The following is a 9888-nucleotide window of genomic DNA, read 5'->3' as shown; positions in this document are numbered from 1 at the left end:
ATTTAGGAAATATGAAGTGAAGATCCTGTTGAGACTGAAATCTGTCACTTGTAGCTTGGATATTGTCAATTTCTTATGTATTTTGTATTTTATGTATACGTAGAAGTGCAAACTAGGACACAATAATGTTGAAATTACTTGTTTTCCCACATAAAAACTGTGGCTCACTTGATAGTACAACACATTTATTCTACATTCCAGTGAGGCAGAGTTGTTATTTTTCATGCATCTTGTCATGTGCGGTAGTTCAATACTGTGCAATCAGCAACAAAGAAGATGCATCATGATATATATGGGCTGCTTCCATCATGTCATTTGATGAGGTCACAGCCTTCATCTATCACATCATCTTCTAAATGTGCCTTATCCAATTCAAAGTTCTCTCCAATAGGACCAAAAACACAGTAAACCCTGAGTACAGTGGGTAGGGTGCTAGACTATATGTTGTTTAGAACAGCGATTGTCAACTGGTGGGTCGGGACCCAAAAGTTGATCGCGGACCTGTACTGGGTGGGTCACGAACAGCTGGTAGAAAATAAATATTTAAAGCTGCTATACAGAGTTCCTGAGAAACGTCTCAATGTCCCGCCCTAAACAGCTTCACTTCCTCCCACTGCCTGTATTGATATAGGTCTATGGGTCAGGTAAGAGCCAAAATCATATTTACCTGTTTGCTGTAGTGACGCGCGGCTTTGTTTCCGTGCACAGTTCTGCATTCATTTTGATTGACAGTCTCAAAAACAGGAAGTCGAAGCCTATTGGCTGAGCGCACTCGGCGATTGTTTCAATTTGTATAGGGGTCTATAGGACAAAGGAGGGACTTATATACATTAATGTATATGAATGACCACCGGCAGTAGACCATAGTAAAATATTAGTTAGGTTTTTTTTTTTTTTAATTTCAAAAGAATCGTACATAAACATACATTTCTCAGGAACTCCAGATATCAGCTTTAATGTCTCTCATGTTGGACTTGTCTTTTATTTTGAAAGAAACTTTTCTTTTGACATGAATGTTGCACAGGAAACTTAATAGATTTATGTTTCAAAAAAGATTATATGTGTGTTTTTGAAAAACTAAATATTGGTTGGTTGAATTCTAAAAACAAGTGGGTCGCGATTTAATGAACGTGGCAAAATGGACGTGGATATTGATCTTCTGAAAAGGTTGTAAATACACTTCATCAATAATCGTTTTGCATATCTCAGTCTCTGCCTGCCTTTGGTTAGAAACTGGAGTACTACCTCAGGTGTGAGAATCTGTCTCAAATCCATCATCTGCAACCCTTGTTTAATACTACCTTATTTGGAGTTTTATTCAGTCATCTTCTTTGTGCAGTTTTTTGGATTTTAACTTGATCGATGAAGACATTAACTGTTTTTACACTCTTTAATGTCATGAACTGAAAGTGAATTTCCCCTCGGGGATTAATTAAGTATAATCATGTATTTTTCTGCCAATGAGAACTTTATATGGGTCTTTGAAAATGGTGTTTATTAAGATTATATTCCAAGTTAGTCAAAACGAGGCTTCTTTCTCCATGTACAGTCAAGTTCTATGTATTATCTATAGAGCAACACTCTTTATCTACCTACTAGGTTTAGAAAGCTTTATCTGTCGCTCCTTCATGTCTTGAAACTGTCAAATATCTTTGAAAAACATGATCAGTGCACGTTTAACCTTCAACATCAATGTTCCTAATGATGCTGATTATCACTGTGCGACTAACTACAAGTTATAAAAGAAACATAAATGTGAGAGATTGCACATTGTTGTGTTGAACTAAACATTTCTGCAAATTTGTTTGTTTCTTGTTGCCATTGAAGTACATTTATTTAAGATCATATTGCTCTTTATTATTAATTTAAGTCAAGTAATCAATTTTTTTTTTTTTTTAAACACACACACAATACATATTCATGTGATGTTTTTATTCCCAAACAGGCAAATGCATTGTGCTTGTGACTGATTAATCACTAATATCACACATAAGCCACACAGAAAGCATACATTTATTCAAAAGTCCCTTTAAAGCTGTGCATGAACACAACATGTGCTCTATATATATATATACAGTAACACAGTAGGGTTCAATAAATGAACCACAAAATTCAACTAAAATCACTCGCATCACTTTTTTTTTTTTTTTGCATATTTTTATGAATGTACATGTGGTAAAACTTTTGTTTTAATCACCTTTTTTTCAGTAAAACAGGCACTTTGACAGTAAAGTTTTTCATATCAGTCTCATATTTATGATTGTCTGATCTTGTACAAAAATGCACAGGAAAGAAATAGAACTTGCCATAGCAAATCTGAAACAGGTACTAAAGTGAAGGAGTATGTGCCATTGTTCAGGTAAAGATCAAAACAGCAAAATATTAAATATTAAATAAAGACTGAAGAGTTCATACAACTTTAGTAACACTCATAGCTTCATATGTACCAAATTTTTTTGTTTGGTTTAACTCAGTCGTCCAATATTCCACAAACCAAAAAAACACACAACCATATAAACTACTGCACACATAAAATCATGTAAATGTAAAATTTCAGTGTATTTACTCTTTGTTAATACATGTTGTGTTGTAGTAAAAATTAACTTGTGGAACTATAAGAACACGTGGTAAACTATCACTCCATGTTTAAAATACGACCCATTAATGAGCAGGTGAGGAAGAGAAATTGGCCATCATTTATGAAAAACATTTTTAAAAATACCCTTAAACTTTAAAACTCTTCATTGATTTGTGTTTTGAATATTTCATACTACTTAACCATTTGTATTTTTCTTTGCTGCACATAAATACTGAAGTCAGAATAATCTTAATCACTGTCAAACCTTTGAAAGAACATAATTAATCAGTAACTTGTGTACAACCTTTCAAATGCTAGCTATCAGTCCAGTGAGCATAGATGAGTATATCATAAACAAGTCAGGCCACAAGGTTGCAAGATCTTTTTTTTAGTTGTAACATATGCAAATAGTTCCTAGGGTCCCTAAAATATTTATATATATTTCAAAATATTCGTGTTGTATCATTACAAAAGTGTATAACTACATACGGGGACCAATGCACCAATAAAACAAACGTACCTCACCTCTTATCTTAATATACAAGACTAATATAGGTACTTTATAAGTTCATTTTTGACTGCAAAGATCTTAAATATTTAAGTTGAAACATTCATAGAATAGATCGTTCCTTTGGCATTTAGGGCTACAAATGGCAGTGAATTGTGTTTAATTGACAAGAAGATTATGAAGGGGTCCTGGATCCAAAAAGCTTGAGAACCCCTGCAATAGAGTGTACAGTACGTACCCTGCAGTACGTAACCTGCTTTGCAAACAGAGCCAGCTGGAATAGAGTCCAGCAGCCCTGTACTGGGTAAGCAGTTTAGTCTCCAATGAGCACAAGAGTGGTCATCTGTGTGTTTAAGGAGAATAGCTTGTGACAATGAAGCAACAATTCAAACACATGTAACAAATGTTGAATTAAAGCCTTCAAAACACATTTCCAAATGTAAAGAACAGCTGAAAGTTGCTGCTCGTGGATCATCATTAGGAGCAACTTAGGGATAATTTGCTGTTGCCTTCAGGTCATCAGCCTCTACCCGGTGGTCCAACTCGTTCTGGAGGCGTATGACCTGCTCCAGCTCTCGAATCTGACGATCCGTTTTATGACTGACGAGTGTACGATAAAAGTGGACGGCAAAGAGGATAAAAACTACACCAAATGGTACCATAATGCAAGTGGATGCAATGGCCGCAGCTTTACCAGAACTTATGGTGACATTTTTGACATCCTTTTTGTGGTCTTGTCCGTCATGGGGTAAGAACTTCACCCAGCACAGTAGCATGACTTCTGTCAGGAAGAGCAAGGTGCCAATAACCGTGGAGAACGCCCAGGCCAGTTCTATGTAGTGGTGCATGCGCTCGTGAGGAGACTCATTCACCGAGTTAAGATTGTGGACATTGCTCACAGCTTCCAGGTTGGGGAGGATGCAGGTGCTTATCATGAGAGCGAAGAGGTGGACTGCAACCAGAATGGTGGTGCACGCACTGAAAGCTATCAGCAGGCCCTCAGGATATGGATACGGTTCAAGCTGCACTTCTACCATGGCAACCTGGATGGAAAAGAAACAAGGGGGGAAATAAAGCTATGTGTGTAACATCATGGATATGTGAACAATGCGTCTGTTCAGTGTTTCCTTTATTTTTGCCAAAAATCGTCCTTTTGAAAGACTTGGCTTGATTTTCATTGTATATTAGCAGAAAAAAAGAGACATTTTAAAAAAGATCCAATTTTTTCACTTCAGATACGATAACGATATTGCAGCCTTGAGTATTGGCCAATACAGAAACCAATCCGATCGATATCTTCATGGATCACATACTTCTATTGCTTACTTTGTAGTGTGGAATGTTAGAAAAGGCTTCATCAAGTGATACGACTCAAACAGAGAGTTAGGATTGAAACACTGACCCATTTATTAATAACTAGTTACAGAAATGTTACCCTTAAACATAACAGTTTTGTCCAGTTGGATGAAATAAAAGAACCTGCGCTCCTTTAGCGCAGACTTTTGAAAACGGCCAATCGAATCCATACGTCTCCATGGAGGCACTGTGCCAAACCAAAAACAGTTTTCATCAATAGTGTTCTAAAACAATGTTTAACAGGAGTTCCACAGTGTGGACGGGAAAATGGAATGATATATATCTATATCTATATATTTTCTTATGGTAGCCAGAACATCACCAAAATGTAATCAGCTGTTCCTTGTCCCATTATAGAGATTTCCTGAAAATGTCATTAAAATCTGTTCATAACTTTTCAAGTGATCGTGTCAACAAATAGACAAACAAGCACACAAACAAACTGACCAACATATTTCCAAAAACCGTTTTTGTTTCCAAAAGTAATAAAAGATAAATTAGCAAATCTTGAAAAATGACATCAATAAATCCAATAATAATTACTAAATATGTTTTTAAAGTGCAAAATAACCATAAGGTTAATTCAAACAAGAATACAATTTTAATAGAAATAAAGTAAAATAAAAAAGGAATTAGACCATGAAGAATAAACTCAAAACCTATTTAAATAAATATAAAAACAAGTTTTGCTTTGAGTCTTGAGATGTTTATATTGGAGATTTTAAATGCAGGCCAAAATACTGCGATTCAATTGTTTTTTTTTTTGCTAATATCAGACCAATTTCCAAATCTAAAACTTTCTTAATGTTCACTTGTAATCAAAGTCTGATTGAAATTTTAAGAAATATCTCTGAGTAAGGTGCTTAGTGGTGTAGTGCTTAGCACATCTGCCGCACAGTAAGAAGGTCATGCGTTCAACCCTTGGGATGGACACTTGGGTCCTTTCTGTGTGGATTATCTTTCTTCTCTTCAATCTGTCCAACACAAACAATCCACAGATTTTTCATTTATCAGGAATTGAGGCTATAGTGCATCAAAATAGTTTGACTGTAATGGCTTTGCAAATTCTTGCTAAATACATTTTCAATGTAAAAAAAAAAAAAAGTCATTGTAGATGAGGTATGGAAAATATCAGAATTCTATCTCAAAAACTGTTGTTTTTTTTTTTGTTTTTTTACACCAATTGGAATTTTGCACTCATGCAAACAATTTGAGTCATTGCAAAAACGGTGCTTTTAAACATCTGTTTTTCACTTATAGAGCCAACAAATCGCTGTTAAAAAACAAATTTCAATTGTTATTTCAAAGTGCAATTTGTTCATTTTCAGATTTTTGTCTTACTTTACAGAATTTTTGAGAGAGCCGTTTGAAATCTGCCTTGACAAACTAACAGTCTTTCACACAAGTGACTGCCTTAGTCAGTTAGTGAAGCTACAGGTGACACGTGCTATTCAGCTCCGTAACATAGCGGATGTTCCGCCACGAAATAGTTGTGTTGGACTTTTTGGTACATTGGCCACTAAACATTGCAGCTGTAGAATTCCTAAAATGAGTGAGAAGAAGTTTATGTACATATGTACTACAGAGTTGTCTCGTATTAACTCTGAGAGATCAATGCCTATTGTGCAAGAAATTATGAGTTCAAGCCTCGTCCGATACAAAGTTCATATTAGAATGCCATCTTTTTTCATCTTCCTACAATTTACCAGAGTGGGGTAGAGTACTCGTCATGACTGACAGGTTTTGGATTCAATTTCTAGGCTGAACCTGTTTATGTGTCAAAGTATCCTTGGGCAAGACACTGAACTCTAATTTGCTCCAAATGGTCGACTATAGTGGCTTGCATGGCAGCACTGTCCTATCAGTGTGTGAATGAGCTGATATTCTACAGTGCTTTGGAACTACTTAGTCATAATATCATTACATAAATCAAGTTTATTTCACATTTTTGCTCAGAGTTGCCTGGCCCTGATCATTGCTGTGCAGCAGCTTTAAAATAGTTGAGTTTTGTTTTCATTAATGGAACATGTACTGTATGCACTCATGCATCTATTTGAAGTTTTGAATTAGTTTGGCAATCAAATTCAAATACACAAATGTAATCTATATCACACATTTATTGTGTGAAATACTGTAGATTACATTTTTCCCCGTGTTTGGACCTCTGTGAAAATAAGTTTGGATAACCTTTTTTTCAACTTCTTTATTGTCACTGAAACTGACCATATACTAACAAAGACACTCTCTTTGGTGTTAAATTTAGTTTAGAGTCTTGCAGTGTTGCCTAGACCAGGGGTTCTCAACCTTTGGGTCGGGACCCCAATTGGGGTTGTCAGACGCTTGGAGGGGTTCACCAGAAGAAAAACATTTTTTTTTTTTTACATTTTGTGCTCGTTTTTGCTTATTTTTACCCCTTTTCTGAAACTACACAAAATTTGCCGCATTTTAACCTATTTTCATCACTTTTTCTGACCATATGGTCGCTCCTTTTACTCCTGCCACTTTTCCATCAAATTTCTTGTGCCTTTTTTGCACATATTTCCCACTTTGAAGACATTTTCAGCACTTATAAACCCTTTCCACCACTTTTTTCCACCTGTCGCATATGTTGACCCATTTTTCTCACTTTTAACCTCTTTTCACCATAGTTCATGCTTATTTTTGCAGATTTAACCACATTCACAATTTGGCATGCCCGTTATTGTTCCTACATTTTTCCGCAACATTTAAGCCAATCAAAGTTGACACGTTGAACCCTTTATAAAAATTAACTGAAAATGTTTTTCTGTCCATTTCTGCCCACTCTAATTTGCAACTTTTATCCAATCCCTGTGGTTTTTGAAATCCCATTTCACCACCTTTTCCATCATTTTTGGTCACTTTTAACCCATTTTTATTCTGAATAAAACAAGGATTTACATTTTTAAGTTAGCTATATACAGTGGAGCAAATAATAATAAACTTTCTGGATAACAGTGGATAATATTCAGATAAATTAATAAATAAATGTGGGGGTACAGTGGGGGTCCTCAGTCTCTGGCACCTTTATTTTAGGGGTCGCGGGCTGAAAAGGTAGAGAACCCCTGGCCTAGACTGTATATGACCAGACTCAATATTGCATTGGCATTCAAACTTTGCACATATGTGTGTAATGAACACTTCCTGTGTTGGATTTCCTCTTCTCTGCTGCTGCATTGTTTGAGCTCAGTTACAACATTTTATTTTTTTTTTTAACATCATTTACTTTATTTTCATACAGTAAAGAACTTTTAAGGACAGTCAAAGTGAGAGCTGTAAAGATCTAACTAGTCACACTTACCATAGCAAAGCCCGACAGCAGCGCTGAAGTGCGGCTGGTCGCTTTCAGCTTGGCTCTACTCAGGTAGAGTTTCCTCCACGACAGAGCCTGCATGGAGTGCTCGTTTAAACTCATTCCGATCGTTGTTACAGTGTTATACACAATAATATCCTTTTCAACTAAAGGTCAAACAGATCGGTGATCAATGAACGGCTGAGACTCTGATAGATTACGACCTTCGTCCACACAGAGCAAACCGTGTGACTGTGTGAAGTTAGTGTGAACAGCTGAGCGGCTGTGACAGCCAGCCCAGCAGGAAACACAACATACCCACAATGCACCGCTCACCCACAGCCGCTGCAGCGCAGGCGGCCGCGACACTTTTAGACCATTCGTCATTCATCTGGTAGTTCTCAGTGTGTGTTACATTGTAGTAACTCAACAACACACCACACTAATGCATCTGTACAGCTGCAACTATTGCACCACCATGTGGATTTAGACTTGGAATAAAACAGAACTTTGTGATCACCCTTCTGGCAAACTTTTTATGCAAGATGCTGTGGTAAGGCAAATTTTATCTCAGGGGGCCAAAAAAACATATTGTCTGATCCGAGGGCCACAGTATTAAAATTAATCACAGCATTATGTGCATTAAAGAACAAATTAAATTCGTTTTGTGTTTAATATATATATATATAAATATATATATATATATATATATATATATATATATATATATATATATATATATATATACACAGGATTATTAACAGCAGGTATCTACAGTATTCTACAATTGAATAAATATATCATAATTTATATAGGAGATTGTAGATGCAGTCCGATAAAATACGATATCAATATCGGATTGATGTACATATATATATATTTATTCTATTATCCTTTATTCTCTATCTATATTTATCCATCATCCTTTATATTGATCATTATTATTATTATTGTTGCTGGGTTGTTCTTTGTTTTTTTGTTTTTTGTTTGTTTGTTTTGTGCACCAACTACCAAGACAAATTCCTTGTACTGTCCTTAAAACAGTACATGGCCATAAAAAAACATTTCTGATTTCTGATTTCTGATTGGGACACCCCTAGCAACAATCTTACCTACAAAGTTGGGATTTGAATCAAATTAGCTCAAAAAGCACCTCCTAAGACATTATTCTTTCTTCTATCGAGGAGAAGACTTAAGTGAAGTGGTAGTTCCACAAATCCTAAAGAGAGATTAGTCAGAACATTTTTATTACAAAAGATAACAATTAAAAACATGACTTTGACTATTATCAACTAAGCTTTACATCTAATTTAAAAGACTAAATTTAAATTAATTGCAAGTCGCTCAACTGAATAAAGTTGTGTGTGTGTGTGTGTGTGTGTGTGTGTGTGTGTGTGTGTGTGTGTGTGTGTGTGTGTGTGTGTGTGTGTGTGTGTGTGTGTGTGTGTGTGTGTGTGTGTGTGTGTGTGTGTGTGTGCTATTTTCAGTTATTCTTTATAGAAGTCGACCGATATATTAACTTTTTTCGAGAAATAAGAAGTTTTTTCTCTTTTGTTTTACCATCACTAGCCAAGGAAGGGTAAGAAACACTTTGTTACAGGGAGGATATAAAAAGAGAGGGCGGTGTTACACGTTAAGTGAGGGGGAAGGGAACAGGGAGGAGAGACTCAAGGTAGGAAATAGAAAGGGTGGGGAAGAGTTGATTATTTTAGAGATGTTTAGAGATATTTGAGATGTGATGTTGTAGTTGTGCATATGGTGACAAGTGTGAAGCTTAGGTATAATGCTGGTGGCTGTGAACAGTGGGAAAGAGTGATTGGTTATACCTAAAACAGGTATTTAGTTTAAGCCAACTACTTGCACTTTGCATATTGTTGTGCTTTACTGCTACTTACCCGCCTTTTACTTTTTGTTTTAATTTGTTGTGTACAGGTATATTTAAAGTTTAATACATGTTAAGAGTTCTATTGGTGTATTTAATTTAATTTGTAATATATACATTTACAGTATATCATATAAGTGTTTCAATTGGTTTTCATATGGAAGCCCGTTTCCGCCACTAAAAAAAAATGAAAAATCACCAAGGAAAGTCATAATTATGGGAAACAAAATCATAATTATGAGATAGATAGTCAT

The 9888-nt window shown here is 35.6% G+C and overlaps 2 protein-coding genes across 2 annotated transcripts in view; both read right to left on the bottom strand.

Moving 5' to 3' along the window:
* The window catches only part of gapvd1 (GTPase activating protein and VPS9 domains 1), a 748782-nt gene that overhangs the window by 403162 nt on the left and 335732 nt on the right, over positions 1-9888 (bottom strand). The gene's annotated exons all lie outside the window — the stretch shown is intronic.
* Positions 2030-8060, bottom strand: LOC114469471 (calcium release-activated calcium channel protein 1-like). The gene is made up of 2 exons (XM_028457015.1): positions 7762-8060; positions 2030-4129 (listed from the first exon to the last, which is right to left on the bottom strand). Exons 1-2 carry the CDS (start codon positions 7873-7875, stop codon positions 3575-3577), a joined length of 669 nt encoding a protein of 222 aa, XP_028312816.1. The 5' UTR covers positions 7876-8060; the 3' UTR covers positions 2030-3574.

Source organism: Gouania willdenowi, chromosome 9, assembly GCF_900634775.1.
Source record: "Gouania willdenowi chromosome 9, fGouWil2.1, whole genome shotgun sequence".
NCBI classification, from domain to species: Eukaryota; Metazoa; Chordata; class Actinopteri; order Blenniiformes; family Gobiesocidae; genus Gouania; species Gouania willdenowi.
The sequence above is the reverse complement of the archived record's forward strand: the minus strand, read 5'-3'. Positions and strand labels throughout refer to the sequence as shown.

Coding starts and splice junctions, on each gene's coding strand:
- LOC114469471 (XM_028457015.1), bottom strand. CDS start 7,875: ATGAGTTTAAACGAGCACTCCATGCAGGCTCTGTCGTGGAGGAAACTC. Junction 4,130..7,761: donor TGCTGTCGGGCTTTGCTATG/GTAAGTGTGACT, acceptor TTTTCCATCCAG/GTTGCCATGGTAGAAGTGCA.